Source organism: Hermetia illucens, chromosome 4, assembly GCF_905115235.1.
Source record: "Hermetia illucens chromosome 4, iHerIll2.2.curated.20191125, whole genome shotgun sequence".
Taxonomy (NCBI): Eukaryota; Metazoa; Arthropoda; class Insecta; order Diptera; family Stratiomyidae; genus Hermetia; species Hermetia illucens.
The window spans coordinates 124,227,631-124,243,300 of record NC_051852.1 but is presented as its reverse complement, the minus strand read 5'-3'; the positions used below and the strand labels follow the sequence as shown (position 1 = coordinate 124,243,300).

Genomic DNA, 15,670 nt, shown 5'->3' with positions numbered 1-15,670 from the left:
ATAATCCCACTATAAATAGCTGAACACTCTAAGGTATTACCAGTTCTTGAATTTCCATTAAAATGGAAATACATTTCGTTATTTTGACTTTACTGGGGAGCATCTTCGTCTTCGCTCAGAGCTCTCTAGGTAGCGCGCAAGGAAGAATCCAGAATGGTATAGAAGTAGATACTCTGAAAAGATTCCCTCATTACGTGACTATCACTGCGGAAACACCTACCGGAAAAAATTACTGCGGTGGATCTATTATCTCTGATCAATGGATCCTTACTGCTGCACATTGTGTTTCTGATAAACAATTCAGTGTCCACTTCCTCTTGAAGAGTCTATCCAACGTTGAAAATTCCTTCTCTATAACTTTGGATCAGTCATCGGTTACAGCGTATCCCACTGGCTTTGACAATATCGCGTTGGTGAAATTGCCAGTTATCCTTAAGTTTTCAGATAAATTGGCGCCAATTTCGTATTCTGCAGAAGACGTAGAATATACGAAACCCACCAATGGATTCGTCGTTATGCCAGGATTCAGTCTGCAAGAAAGCAAAGTTTTAACATATGGAATGTTCAAATTGGTTTCTTCGAGAGAGTGTAGGACAAACTTTTACTGGTTTCTTGATGAATATCTGCAAATCTGTACTGTTGGTTGGAATAACAACAAACAAATGCCTTGCGAAGGTAATGAAGGGACTGGACTAATTATTGGATGGCCACAGGAACCACGTCTGATTGGAATCTTCAGTTCGCCTTTGAGGTGTGGATCTGATTTGCCGGCAATTTACGTGAAATTGTTGGAATATGAGAAATGGATTGACCAGACTATTGGAAGGTGGCGTACTACTTCTACTCCTTGGCCTATAATTACCCCAATGATACCAATATCAACAACACCACTACCAACACCACCTACACCACCTAATTGGGTTACAACCGATGGAAGATCAACAACAACGACAACATCACCACCAAAACCGCCAACACCAGCTACTGAGCCACCAATTCCACAACCTGCATCAACCCCACCAACGCCACCACCATGGTAACCGGTCTCCGCCAACCCCATTGTCAGCGATAACGCCCACAACGAAAACACCCAGACGCGGTAAAAAAGCTGAGTAAAACTAGAAAAAAATAAACAGTAATTAATCTTGGTTTGCATCTTAATATGTTATCCCTTGTCGTTTTGCAATTAAGATATTTATTCCAAATATCGGTTGTACTTTTGATTGCCTATTTGGCACAGTAGTGTGGTGGGAGATGTTTTTTGGGAATCTGCAGGGTATTCTTCTTCTCACGTGTGCAAAGTGTTTACGACACCGTACAGCAGAATGGACTCCATCGCGTCTAGGAGAAGACATTTCTTGCTGGAAGTACGGTCCCCAAAATTTGCCACTGGTTTATTTAAGACGGAAACTTCCACTGAGGCCTTGCTTGCCACTGGTTCTATTTTCTCGGAAAGAACTCATCTTGGAAACGTGCGTTCATCCTAGGTACTTAACCGTTAATTTTGACTCTATAATTGTCTTGCACGCTACAATGGGTAGAGACCATGGGAGTAAACCTTTCGCATCAATTGTATTCATACATCAGTATGTCCGGTCACGGGTGACACAATATCATCTGTATAATCAACCAGACCCAACTCCCTGTGATCCGCCTCTCGGATGGATCCCTGTGAAATCTGCAAAGTGATCTACATTCTTCTCTGACCTTCATTGTCCCGCAGGGCAGAAAGCGGTCGCTTGGAGAAATCCAACGTAAGGAGGGGCGCAACCCGTCCAAATCGAGGGTTGTACGCTTCAGCAGGTGAACTGCATTCACGACCTCCATGGCAACATGCACTGTGGATCTCTCGGTTTTAGAATCGAGTTGTCCGTTTCATTGAGCACTTTCCCGGCTGTGTCGAGCATATGGGGTCGTCGATATGTAGACGGCACCTCAGGGTCTCCTTTTCCTTTGCTGATCAGTGCAAGTTTTACCACTTTGTATCAGAAAAGAAAGATATCTACTTTCAGAGAAACGTTAAATTGCAGCGGTAGGTCCGGGCGATGGTGGAAAACCAGTTTGTTTACTTGTGCCAGGATACTGCACGGTTTTTGAACTTGCTTAGTTTTTACAGAAAATACAGCCTTTTCCAGCTTTTTCAAGGTGAAAAGCGGTCAATCTTCGGTGCTTTCGACGCTATTTACATTAACCTAAATAGGGAGCAATTCCCGCAGAATCCGGTCGGTTTCTTTGGGTCCTATTTTTCGAGGCACTATATTTATAACTAAATCACCATTGGATTGCCATCAGCTTATCGGCTGGTTGTTACCAGCGGCTGCCACTGCTTCTATTTAGCGCGCTGCAGAGCCTCCTTTAACCTAGTCTGGACCCTGCTTCTTGAATAAATGCGATGTGTGTCGAGACCGCCCTAGTCGTCAAGCCCAAGATTTTTTGCCTTCGTTGATAGTGTTCTTGTTGAGGTCACACCTTCTTCACCAATTCTGAATCACTTATAGCAATAGATTTTACCGTGGCTAAGTTATTCACTAGCAAGGCACTGCAGCCGGGATCCTGCTCACTTTTAAAACCTGCCAGTACTGGGGTTCCGAGTCCCTACAACGTAAGTTTACACCTTCCAGAGAGCATGCATGCTCAGGCAGCGAAAAAACAAGCAGTTAAAAACAACATTTTCCTCATCCTCCGAAATCAACTCGCAAGTGGTTCTATACGGGGAGTCGTCATGCCCGAAGCGATAAGGGCGTGTACGGTACTCTCCGTCTCCACTTACAAATTGAGTTAGGTCGTAGCTAACTTAACCGTACCTTCGTTTGATCCATTTCAAGACATCTGGAATAATCCTGTGAGCTCAACATCCTTTACGTGAATCGACCCATCTATTTTGCCACTCCGAAACAGCTTCACTTCATGCTAATTGCGGACGATAGGTACAGGACTCGCCGATCACATATGATGGGCCATTGAGGAGGTGGTCAAAGGGTAGTATAGGTCCCAGGGTGAAGCGTGGATTGGTACCCACGATGGAGCATAAAACCTGGGAAATGCCTGCTGAACCACCACCAACAACTCTACTACCAAACCCTATCTCCACCTCCACGTGGTGACCGTTGGGAGCACTTTCTTAACGAAGGCTGCAGACGGAGAAGGATGAAGGCGAGTCTCCCGCGCCTAAAAACGGGACAAATTGTACCAACTGGTCCTCCAGGTTGGGGGTTGGGTAGGGCTGACAACCCTATACGGAAAACAACATGTTACGAAGCCACAACAGGAGCTTCGGACTGGACGGATTATACAACAACGAACCCGGCAACGACAACGGAATAACGATTTGCGCATTTTCTCATGGAACGTGCGCTCCCTGTACTCCCCTCCCCCGATACCCTGTCCGAATATAGGACTGATGTAACAGCGTTACGGGAGATGCGTTGGACAGGGACCGGTTTCCTGGAGAAGAGCCGCTACACCATATATTATAGTGGCCATCCAGTAAACCATGTGCTCGGAGTAGGTTTCTTAGTCAGCCAAAAAATGAAGCCTGCTGCGAACGGCTATGCACTCTGCGCTTGCGAGGCAAGTTTAGAAATATAAGCCTCATTAACGTTCACACCCCTACAGGGGAGACTGCAAAGTCGGAGAAGGATACCTTCTACGAGGCAATAGAACGAACCCTCGGAGCTTGTCCCAGATATGATATCAGTATCATACTTGAGGAACAGCCAAGTAGGGAAGGAGCCCGTATTCAGGCGATACGTTGGTTCCCATAGCTTACGCGAAAATACAAATGATAACGGACTGCGGATTATTCCACTAGCAGGGTCACACGAAATGGTTGTTGAAAGTGCCAGGTTTGCGCGGAAAGCGGTCCACAAACATACGTGGGCCTCTTCAGACGGGATCACTTTCGACCAAATTGATCACGTGTTGATTGAACGCCGCCACTTCTCAGCCTTAATGAATGTCAGAACATATAGGGGGCCAATACAGACTCGCATTACTATCTCGTTGGCATGATGCTCTGAGCTCGAATAACAACACCACCTAGAATCCCCTCTGACAATCAGGTGAGAGTTAACACTGAAGCCATCCATAACACAGCCCTCTGCGACACCTATAAGAGGGAAATGGATGCCGCAATAACCGCAGTCAACAGAAGACCTGGAGATGAAGCATCAACAAATGATCTTCACAACCACCTGAAGAACGTTATCATGGATACAGCCACAAACATATTTGGCCCCAGCCGCAAAAAGAGTCGGAAGGCTGGTTTGACGATGAATGTAAGCTAGCAATGGAACGGAAGAATGCAGCAAACCGAGTAATGTTGCATTCTCAAAGAACGCGCGCACTGCGTCGAGCGAAGAAGCGACTTCACAGACGGAAAAAGGAAGCCTGGGAGAACCAACAGGTCTGTGAACTAGAAAAGTACAGGGAGCAACCGCACAAGGCGCGCAAGTTTTACCAACAAATCAGCAGGATGAAGCCTTATACACCTCGATCATCCTGCTGAGACAAAGAGAGAAATCTGATTTCCGACAGAATGGACATATTGGAGCGATGGGTTGAGTATTTTGATGAACTACTGAACAACCAGAACATCGGCTAGTTGGAAATCCCGCCAACTGAAGACAATGGACAAACACTGTTACTACCAAGTTTGGGAGAAACAGTCCGTGCAATTCATCGGCTAAAAAATCATAAGTCGCCAGGAGCCGATGGAATTACAGCCGAAATGGTTAAATACGGAGGCGACCAGTTACACCAAGTGGTTCATCAACTTGTGCTCAAGGTATGGGACAGCGAATCAATGCCTGACGATTGGTAGAGAGGCATTATCTGTCTCATACATAAAAAGGGAGATGTTACCCAGTGCAGCAATTATAGAGTTATCACGTTGCTGAGTACCATCTACAAGATATTCTCCACTATCTTGCTAGGCCGGATAGCCCCATACGCCCAGAACATCATTGGCCTATACCAAAGAGGGTTCACTCCAGGCAAATCAGCAACAGATCAGATTTTCTCTGTCCGGCAAGCGATGGAAAAACTGTTGGAATATGGACATCAGTTGCACCATCTCTTCATCGACTTTAAAGCCGCCTATGATAGCATAGCCAGGGTAAAACTGTACACGGCCATGAGAGAATTCGGTATCCCGACGAAATTAATAAGACTGACTAGACTGACCCTGACCAATGTGCGAGGCCAGATAAAAGCAGCAGGATCACTCTGAAGACCATTCGACATCAACAACGATCTACGACACGGGGATGCCTTATCATGCGTTCTCTTTAACCTGGCAATCGAGAAAGTGGTCCATGATGCTGAGGTAAATGCAAGAGGTACGATCCTCTTTAAGTCCACCCAACTACTGGCCTATGTTGACGATATCGGCAGTATAGGAAAAACCACCCGAGACGTACAAACTGCCTTCATCCAGATCGAGCAGGCACAGGTTGAAAGGCACATCAAGGAAGGCAAGACAAAGTATATGGTGGCAACATCAGCACCGAAAACCAACCAACAAACAACATCAAACCGCACTGGTCGAAGGGGAAAAATAAAGATAGGAGACTACAGCTTTGAGACCGTTGACAATTTCTCCTATCTAGGGTCAAAAATCACAACCGATGACAGCTACGATGATGAAATCCGCGCACGGTTGTTGTCAGCCAATAGAGCCTATTTTAGCTTACAAAGACTGTTCGGCTCGAAACGTCTCACCACAGGGTTAAAGCTCTAACTGTGCAAGACAATGATCTTGCCAGTCCTCATGTATTCCTCGGAGACTTGGGTTCTTAGCAAGAAGAATTGCGAACTCTTAGGCGCGTTCGAGAGAAGAATCCTCCGAAGAATTTTTGGCCCCCTACATGAGGATGGACGATTCCGTAGCCTACACAATGACGACATCTATGAGCGATACCATGACCATCCGGTTGTGGATAAAATCCGGCTCAATAGGTTACGGTGGGCGGGTCACTTAATCCGTATGGATGAGGATGACCCCACTCGGAAAGTCTATAAGGGCAATATCTATGGTAGAAAAAAAGACGAGGCAGACCCTGCCTAAGATGGAGCGATGGCGTAGGTCAGGACGTTAGACGGCTTTTAGGGATATCGAGTGGGTGGACCTCGGCAGATTAAGCAGACCTAGACCGGATACCGATTGTTGCGTCGTTGATGATGATGATGATGCTGTGAAGAGCGAGAAAAAAGCAGCAGGGCTGGTATTGGAAGAGGAGAGCTGTTTCTGAATTTTCACTTGGGGTTGCCGAACATCTAGAAAGCGAAAGATTAACTTGTATAAGTGCGGGTTCAAATTTAAGATAAGCTCATGGACTAACCCATATTGCCACTTCTTGTGGAAGGTAGGATGGGGTTCGTCAATCTCGTTCCGGACAACATTGTCGAAGAGATGCTGTGGAGTGCTGATAGGTGGAGCCGTTTTGCCCATTACGTTCGGGCCCTTTTCGTTTCTAAGAAGATAGAGCTCGACCGGTGGAGGAGCCGGATGGGGGTTCCTTGAACTGACAGTTCCTTTCCTCCTCTCCCCTCCCGTTGGTGAAAGGAATTCCCTGATTTGAAGGCTCCGCAAAGCGGGAGAGTTTGGGAACTAGCTCGAAGTAATGTGATAAATGGTTCCAGCTCTCTGACGATGGGTTTAGTTGGTAGTCCGACGACGTACCGAACCGGGAGTCCAACACTGTCTGCGTAAATGAATTTACCTAACCTAACCGAAAAAAAAACCCATATTGGTACACGAAGTGAAAAGCTTTCCTTACGTTAAGGAGGCACGCTATTATGGGTGTCTGGCGGTGAACCCTGAGCAAGATGTTGACTTTGAGGACTAGCAGGGCGTGTTCAGCCGGATGATCTGTTCTATTGACGAACTGGAAATCTGGGATAGTGTTCTTGCTGTCACAGTGCTCATCGATGATGATTTCGATGGTTCGCTCGAAGATTTTGGCGGAGGTTGAGAGGATGGAGGTATGTCTGTAGCTATCAGGAAGGAGAGGATTTTCATTCCTTTTAGGAAGAAGAATGATTTGAGCATACTTCCAGCCTGCGAGAAAGTGGGCGTTCTCCAGGCAGTGATTAATTAAAGAGGGCCGAAAAAGGGCTAATGGCTGCAGAGCGGAGGAGGGGTAGAATATCATTGAGTCTGACAGCTTTGTTTATTTGCAGGAAGATTTTGCGAAGTTTAGGTTAAGTTCTATATGAGATACGCGGTTATGTAGGTGGGTAGTATTTAGGGTGAGGATCCCACCATGGATTGACTTATCGAGGTCATCGATTTCATTCCTAAAGAAGGAATACTGTGGAGAGTATCTATTTCTAAATAATCGCCAACAAATGGTTTTATTATATTGTATAATTTGGAGGATGTCGTGCGGGAAAGAGATAAGGTTTTGGTAATTAAGAGTGCGGGTTGGCACAAGCTCATCGCATACTACCTGAATTACTTCAGTGTACTGACGAAACGTGCCATCAATTACATCATTGGACACCCGGCGATTTTGGCGCAGATGAATTTGGAACAGCTTCGTTCTAAGAGATTGGTTAGCATTCCTGAAGTCAGGTGCAATTAGGGGCGGTGGACGCATGACTCTATCAGGGAGTTGGATATCAAGGATAATGGCATCGTGGTCACTGAAGCCAGCAACGGTCTCGAGAAAGGGGAAGATGTTCGAGTATGGATTTACGTAATGTATGTCAGCGTGGCAGTTCCTTATGTTGTAAGTCGGGAGTGCCAGACTAAAATGAAGATATTTTGTATTCCTGGGCTGGATATCAGCCAGCGGTGTAATTGGCGGCCGTTGTTGTTTGTATAGGCATCAAGTCAGGAGATATGTCTGACATTTAAATCATCCCCAAAAATTGGAGACCACGATTTGCCAGTTGGGAAGGGCTGGTTCTCGCAATAGGATCTGTTGGTAGAGTTGATTAGTTGATTAGGGCAATAGAGGAAACGACATAGATGAAGCCGGATGTGGTTTCGATAGAGGCGATAGTTGCTTCCAGTGGTTTACGGAAATTAGGTGGAAGGAAAAGCTGGGTGGTAAGGAACTTATCAGAAATTAATATTGCGGTGCTTTCGGCGAGAAGTGCTGGGTTTTGGTTAGGATGGTGTCTGTCAGCTAGAAAGAGGTTAAAATTGGGAAATGTGGGACTATCACTGTAGTGTAGCCTGGTTTCACAGAGTAGCAGTATTTGTAGGTTGTGCTCGCCGAGGAATAGCTCGAGCTTATGTCTACGAACCCGACGGACTAAAGAGTTGATGTTTAATTCAACGATCCTAATATCCATCATTAGATGCCCGTATGTTTATTAACGTGTTGAACATCGTCATAAATGTCGAGATTGTTCAGCAAATTGCTGAAGATCAGGGATAGTTGGATTGGTTGGTGCTTGTGAAGTTGGTATATTTGGGTTGCCGCTGTGAAGTGCGTCGGTGGAAGAAACGGATGGCCGAGTGGAAGAGGGCGCTGATATCATGCGAGGTTTGCTTGGTTGGATCGGGTTGGTCCGGGATGGAGGTGCCCGTTTGTGGGCGTTCCTCCTTGTTATAACTTTGATAAAGTTAGAGAACTTGTGGTAGTAGGCGAGGTCACTTGCCCCAGTTCATGCACTTGGGAAATTCGCAGCGGTATTGGAGGTGGCAGCTCGGTGCTGACAGCCCGACCTACTGGTAGTTTTTTTACTGCAGAATTTGTTTGTTAGTGATTTTCTCGAACCGGAATAAGATTCGGTTTATCGATTTTATTGGCGTGAGATGGTCTATCTCGAAAGATGCGTCAGTGGTAGCAAGCCACAGGCTCAATCTACGGCCCTCTTGCTTAGCCTTCGTTGTGACGAAGAGTTTGATGTAAAGCACGCTAGAGATGCGTTGCGCATGCAGATCATCGGCAATCTCTTGTGGGGTGTATGTGTGGTCGTTTTTGTCCGGCGGGAGCGTATAAGTGAAAAACTTCGCCTGGTTCTTCACAAGATGGTCTTTAGTCGCTGAGTAGTCCCTCTTATTTTTACAGAGGATTTGGTCGTTGGAACTTCCTGATTTCTTGACTAGCAATTCTTTGGTGACGGACTCGGGGCAGCTGGTGAAATGTCCATCTTAGCCTCCCTGTGTTTCGATTGGACCAGTGCACGTGGTTGTAGTTTCGTGTTATTGTTGTGGGTGCTGGCGAAGCTATTGCGTCAATGAACTGATGATCGTTTTCGTGCACGATGCATCGAAAGTTCTCTGAGTACTTGCCTCAAGGGAAGCAATCGTCGACTGCAGCCTCCGGACCAGCTCTTCTAGGGAGTTGTTCTTATCAAGTACCTCATCTAGTTTGCGGAGAAGGGTCGCATTCTGCTTTGTCAAGGCTACGATTTCTTAGTTCTCCATTCTTAATAGTAGCGTCAGAGTCGTCATCTGATGTGATCGGCGTTATTTTTGAGACGCTTTTTGTTTGACGCTGCCTGGAACTTGCGTTCCATTGGGGGCGGTGGCACCTTTTTCATCACCCTAATACGGGTTTGCCTTATTTCCAGTGGTAACACTTTTTCTTAATCTGTTCTTCTTCACAATAAGTGCACGGACTAACACCTTTTATATATATGTAAATATTTTTTTTTAACTAAACGACTTATAGTTTTTAAATTAAATAGCTTATATCACTTCGCCGAGCGGCAACGTGGTCGTGATGGTCCCGCATCAACACTGCGAATTCAATAACTTGCACCTACATCCACACTCTTCTTGAGTGCACGGCTACGAAACGCTTATCAGGATACCCTTCAATGCACGATCAGCACGCAACTGCAATAGCTTTTTTCGCTACTTCGAATGGCAAGGCCATTGGGACCACCTGAGTACCAAATTGGGCTCAAGGACCGAATCTAGGTTAAGCATCCGCTTTTGTGATGATCTCATTGGTCCTTGCACTCAATCAGCATTGAGCCCACCTTTATCTGCACTGCTTTGCTCAGTGATGACTCGATCTTCTTGTAGAGATCAGGCCTAAGCTCAAGGAGTAAATCGCCTTTCTGTGTGCGTCTTATTCAGTTAACGTGTTCAGCCAAGTCCATGAGGCAACTTTCGGCCTTGACCTTCCGCGAGATTTCCGCGTATGTCAGCTTGCTTGTTGTAGTTAAATCAGCGTATCTGCCCGCGATCTCTTTTGCCGTCTTCCTTTTCTCTTCACATAGTCCCAGAAGACTCATTAGTGCGTTTTTCCAGATAGTTCGGGACAGTTTCACTAGGTAAGTTTGATGATAGTACCGGTTGTGTTTTCCCCTTTTCTGCGCTTTAGAGTTCGCTCGAACTTAAGGAGGTGGGGGGTAACCATACGCCTAAAAGAGGGGGCAAGAATTTTTTCCCCAAATACAACCAAGTGGAGTATCAAATGGAAGGTCTCGAGGGATGCCTTCCAGGGCAACAAGTATTTGTTTTGACACTGATTGTGAAGAAGAGTAGTGCGGGGATCATAAAAGGGTAAATTACTTCAAAGAAGGGATTGATATTCAAATTTTCCTTTATTGGTTATTGAAAGGTTGTCATCGGAATGTTATTCTGTAAAAGCATAATGCCTTAGTACTTAACTGGTTCGACTTTATAGTTTTGAATAGTTTGGTTGATCCATGATTCATATTCTGATAACTTTACATAAATCGCTGGATTTCCTGATACACATTTTGTGGGTGAACTGAAGATCCCAACCAAACGTGGTTCTCGGGGCCATCCAAAAACAAGTCCGCCACCCTCGTTACCTTCACACGGCATCTGGTTACTGTTTCCCCAACCCACAGTGCAAATGTCCAGATACTCATCAAACAGATTTCCATATATTGCTCGACACTGGTTTGAGGAAGTCAACTTGAACATTCCATATGTCAACGCATCGGTTTGACCTGGTGAAAAGCCAGGCATCACTACGAAGCCATTGTTCTTTCCACTGTAATCGCCCTTTATTCCGCTGTACTGGATTGGTGCAAGGTACTCGGAGAATTGAAGAGTGATTGGTAGTTTGATGAGGGCGATATTATCGTAGTCTGTTGGGTACGGAACTACCGAAAATTCATCCAGCGTAATTGCGAATGACCTTGCAGATCCGTGGAGGTTCTTAATTAGGAAGTGAATGGTGAATTCTCCTTGGTCCACACAACGCAATGCAGTCAGGATCCACTGATCAGATATAATTGATGCTCCACAATATTTGCTGTCCTCGGAGTTTCCTCTGGTGATGGTTACGTAGTGAGGAAATCGTCTCAAGGTGTCCACAGGGGTTCCATCTAGAATTCTTGCTTGAGGTTTGGCAAAGCTGATTTGAAGAAGGATCCCTGCAATTCCACAGGTGATTAGTAAGGATGAAAACGCTTTCATTGTTGTATTTGGATGTAGATTTTTCGTGGACTGATGAAAGTAGGGAGGTTTCTCAATTTATACCCGAAGTCTGGGGGATTTTGTGATAATCGCAATCGTTATCACTTGAACGGAACATATATTGCTGATTGAAAAATCTGGAAATAAACAGGAAGCGTTGTAGTCTGGTAAGAATTTAATTTTGTTTCAGGTTAGTAAAACGTTGGTTTTGTGGGGGATTCTTAAATTCGAATATTAGTGTTTTAGTCATTCAGTAATTGATCAGTGTTTTGATTATCTGAATTCGGGTTTTTTTCTTGGGTGTACATTTCTAGTATGTACTACCGCATTATCATGGATTAGGTGAAATCCGTTGGTTGGATAATCGCGGAATTTTTAGAAATGGCGTTTCTGTTCATTTTCAACAAACGCTCCCTTGTTTTAATTGGGTATGACAATGTCAGCAGGCTGCCTCGTGATTCATTATAATTGGGTAAATGGGAGGTAAATAAAACAACGGGAGGAAAGCAATGTTTTCTGAGAATGTGATCGGACTATTATCAGCTCGAAATTATAGCCCCTTGTTCCTTTGTTTCCGAAAAATATTTAGCGAATAAAGAAGAACAAATTTGTTGAACTCAATTGGAGATACTGCACCCTCGTTTAAAGTGTTTTGTTCTTGGATGTGCTAACACATATAAAAGTCCCAAAATAAAATCTTCAGGTATGAAGGGTTTCGTGGAATTAGAATTTGGTGGCTTGACTTATGCAAAGCTCATAGTCTTTATGTATTAATTAAGTGAACTTATTTGCTTTAATGTAATACATACATTCTATATGCATGTACGTTTCCAATGGTACAGTGAACTTACACAAAGCAGACAAATTTGTTAGGAATGGTAGGATTTCGACCAAACTTTCCATATATAGCTGGTCATACGTTCCAACTTGGAAACCACCGCCGTTAAGCTAGGTGTAGCAAGTACCAGTCGTAGTACTCCTAACTCGAAACCGTCAACTTGGGGGGGCATCTCAAAAGCAAGGACTGACAAGAATGTCGATCACCGGAAACCAGTTAAAAAGCGGAGGTCCACTGTTCAAGAGTCAGTACAAGAAGGCCATGTATATTCTCAGCAAGATTGCGAAGAATAAGGAGGCCGGTGCTGCCAACGGGTAGGTTGAAAAGGACTTCGTTAAATACCAGGCGATTGTTGATGAATATAACAGCAAACGCCTGACAGACAAGCAGAAGGTGAAGCCCACCACTCTTAACCGCGAGACCGATTGCAACCAGGTCAAACAAAAACTTAAGCGGAGTAAAGTGAGCAAGTGCTCGGAAGCTAAGCAGCTTCTGCAGACAGGTAAGTAACAACAAACAGTGGACGAGCCACGAATTGTGAAATTCTTCAGCAACATGGCCAGGGGTCACTTATGTATGGCGCTGGCAGATGGCAATTCGGCCAGCAGCAAACTAACGCCGGAGGTGTGAACTAGCGTTGAGCCCAGGCTGTTGGAAATGGTTATCGAGCATCTCCTGGCACCCAAATGCGAATAAACGGGATCCATCCCCTGTTTCGATTCCTCTCGGGTGGTCCGAGGATTCCACGTTATTGCTTGTGAGGACCAAATCTTCAGGGCCTTTCTTGGTTTATGCGTCGCTAAGATCAGTGACGCCTGAGAAGGCGTAAAGCTCAAAGTCATTCCCTACGACAAGATCCCCAGAAGACCGATCGTCTAATCCTTGCGCTTTCACCCCAGGATTCCCATGGATGACTATATAGTTATCAAGGTGGAGAACCCGCAGGCGAATAGCCAACCTTTACTGCTCCATATAAACGCCTGAAGGCGTTATAGAAGGTAGATTACAAAGTGCGGTTTGGAGTCAAGAACGCAAAGTGTCCCCACGCAGGCAGATCATGCTGAGGGTAGCGCAGATAAATCTGCAGCACTCGAAGTGCGCTTCGGTTAATCTGCTTGTCTTCTTCCTAGAAAGAGACATCAACATCGTCCTAGTACAGGAGCCGTGGGTCGGAGACAATCGCACTGTCAAAGGGCTCGTCAGGAAATATTGGAATAAATTCCACAGAAGAAGGGACTGACTGATCAGCTTCGCGGGAAGAAGTGCAACATTTGGCGACCACCTGAGCAGCAAAGAAGGCTAAACTGTTGATAGGTTGCGTGGGTAATGCAAGAAATATGCGGCTGGGAAATCAACGAAAAGGTGAGTTGGTCTTTGATTTCATTCTTAATACAATTCTGTGAGTGTGTAACAAGGGCAGTACCCCAACTTTGCATTTTCGGAAAGAAGGTCCTTGATATCACCTTACTAACCGACAATGGGATTCTTAGGTTGAAGAACTGGAGAGTGTTTGACGAGAGATCCTTCTCAGATCATATTGTGATACTTTTCAGTCAGTTCAGGTCACCAAACCATTCAGAGACCCGAAATTTTTGTCAAAAGCAAAACTTTCATTGTTTAAATTTCCATATACACTGGGCATCCGGAGGGAACTCTGCTGGTAATCAGATGTAACAGGAACTTCTGCTGTGCTGGAGACATTTAGGAGAAGCTGGACGAGATCCCTTGGGTATCCATGAAAAATGCAAGTCAGGGAAGCTCCCAAAAAATTATGGAAGTGTTTAGTGGTTGCGAAGGCGAAGGCGAAGTCTTACGAGCTGTGCCAAGTCAAGTAGAGTTTGGCCCGCTTATAACATAGGCCGATCACGAGAGCTCCTATGCCAGACGCGTGCAAATGCATTCAAGATTACGGTGGTCTGCACGGGGCACTGGTCCATAGGGGACCACGCCGTTAGGCTCGGCATACCCTACAATTCGCATTGCCGAAGCTGCGGAGAAGGAAGCGAAACCTTCATGCACTTTTTCTCTTCTCTTCTATCATGCACAGCTCTGGCTAGAGGGGACCCCAAAGAGATTTCTAGCTGCAGGGTGGGAGAGCTGCTTTCTTTCGTGAATGCTACGGGCTGGCTCTGAAGATCCGAGCCGGCTGGACTCTGCTCCCTGCTCCCATAACAACAGTCACGATCTTAGGAATTTGTGGCATAAAAACGGCGCACTAAAGCGCTAATTGGGCTCCTCAGAGCGGCCACTGATACCTACCTACCTTAGTGGTTACACTGTTTTTGGTTTTCAGCTGTTCTTTCTCGAGAAGATTTTAGAAACCAAGATGCCCTCTAAGGTTCGTGGCTCCATAGCATGTGTAACATTTCGTGTGCGTTGTCCTGTGACGATCGATTTTGATTAAACATCAGGTGAAACACTATCTATGAAAAGTAATCAGTAAGGATTTAATTTAATTCACCTCGTTTTGCTTGTTGGTGCGGTCAGCTCAACTTGTCATATTATCGGTTTATTGTCCCCGCCAATATTTAAGAGTCCCTCCTAAAAACAATCGTAAGAAATTAAGCTGAAAGTAACGACGACAAAAGAGATTAAGCAATGGACTGCAAGATAGATTGACGTAGAATATAGCTCCCTGGAAGTCTCCCTCTGAGGGTGATATTTGGCTGGTAGCTTGCTTGTCTCTCTTTGAGAGGACAAATATCTCGTCTACTAAGACCGTCGCGTTAGTCCGTGGTGATAGCCACACTCTGTACGAGATGACCCTGCCATTTACAAAATGCTACGAATCTGAACTGGGGGTCGAAAAACTCCTCCCCAATTCAGGGTGTGATGTGGAATATGCCCAGTGGATAGTTTGCAATGAAGTGTAACTGATACCTGGTCGCCTCGGCAGGTAAGTTGAACCTTACGGTGCTACGAGGAGCTATGGCACGACGGACCCCCTAATCCGCATACTCGTGGAAACCAATGAATATTGAAAAAACTAATATCAAACACGCGGGACTCCGTACCGCACACAAACTGGCGCACCAGGTGGAGGCACATCTTTGAAACACTGAGACCGAGGGGCTTACACCCAAAAACCGAGAAGCTGGGACGTCAAGCAGGGGGGTCAAGGTCAACTTTGGCCTAGTTCGAGGGCTACAGCCAACTGCTCAAAAAGCAGGGACAAGCAAACAAAGGCACGTCTTAGGTCAGTATAAATATATCAGACATCAAGAGACATTCCTCACTGGCACAGGTGCTAAATGGTACCTGCGTTTCTGAAGAAAGGCGGGAAACCAGAGGAGCTGAAATTAGCCCACATGAGAGGAGTGCTCCTAAAAAACACAAATCTGAACCCAATAGTAATCACGAGTAGGTAAGGGGAACATAGGAGTCAGGAAGCTCGCCATTAACTATTATACTGCCGTCATGGACGCTTGCCTGGCAATGCTGCCAAAAACATTTCCGGAGCAAACCCTCAC

The 15,670-nt window shown here is 45.5% G+C and overlaps 2 protein-coding genes across 2 annotated transcripts; one reads left to right on the top strand and one right to left on the bottom strand.

Moving 5' to 3' along the window:
* The first annotated feature begins 62 nt into the window (after positions 1 to 62).
* Positions 63 to 1,040, top strand: LOC119654059 (complement factor D-like). The gene has a single exon (XM_038059224.1). It carries the CDS (start codon positions 63 to 65, stop codon positions 1,038 to 1,040), a length of 978 nt encoding a protein of 325 aa, XP_037915152.1.
* Positions 1,041 to 10,570: 9,530 nt separating this feature from the next.
* LOC119654058 (chymotrypsin-like protease CTRL-1) lies at positions 10,571 to 11,362 on the bottom strand. The gene has a single exon (XM_038059223.1). The coding sequence runs from the start codon at positions 11,360 to 11,362 to the stop codon at positions 10,571 to 10,573; it is 792 nt and encodes a 263-aa protein (XP_037915151.1).
* Between the last annotated feature and the right edge of the window lie 4,308 nt (positions 11,363 to 15,670).

Excerpts from the sequence above, each read along its gene's own strand:
- LOC119654059 (XM_038059224.1), top strand. The coding sequence starts at position 63 with ATGGAAATACATTTCGTTATTTTGACTTTACTGGGGAGCATCTTCGTC.
- LOC119654058 (XM_038059223.1), bottom strand. The coding sequence starts at position 11,362 with ATGAAAGCGTTTTCATCCTTACTAATCACCTGTGGAATTGCAGGGATC.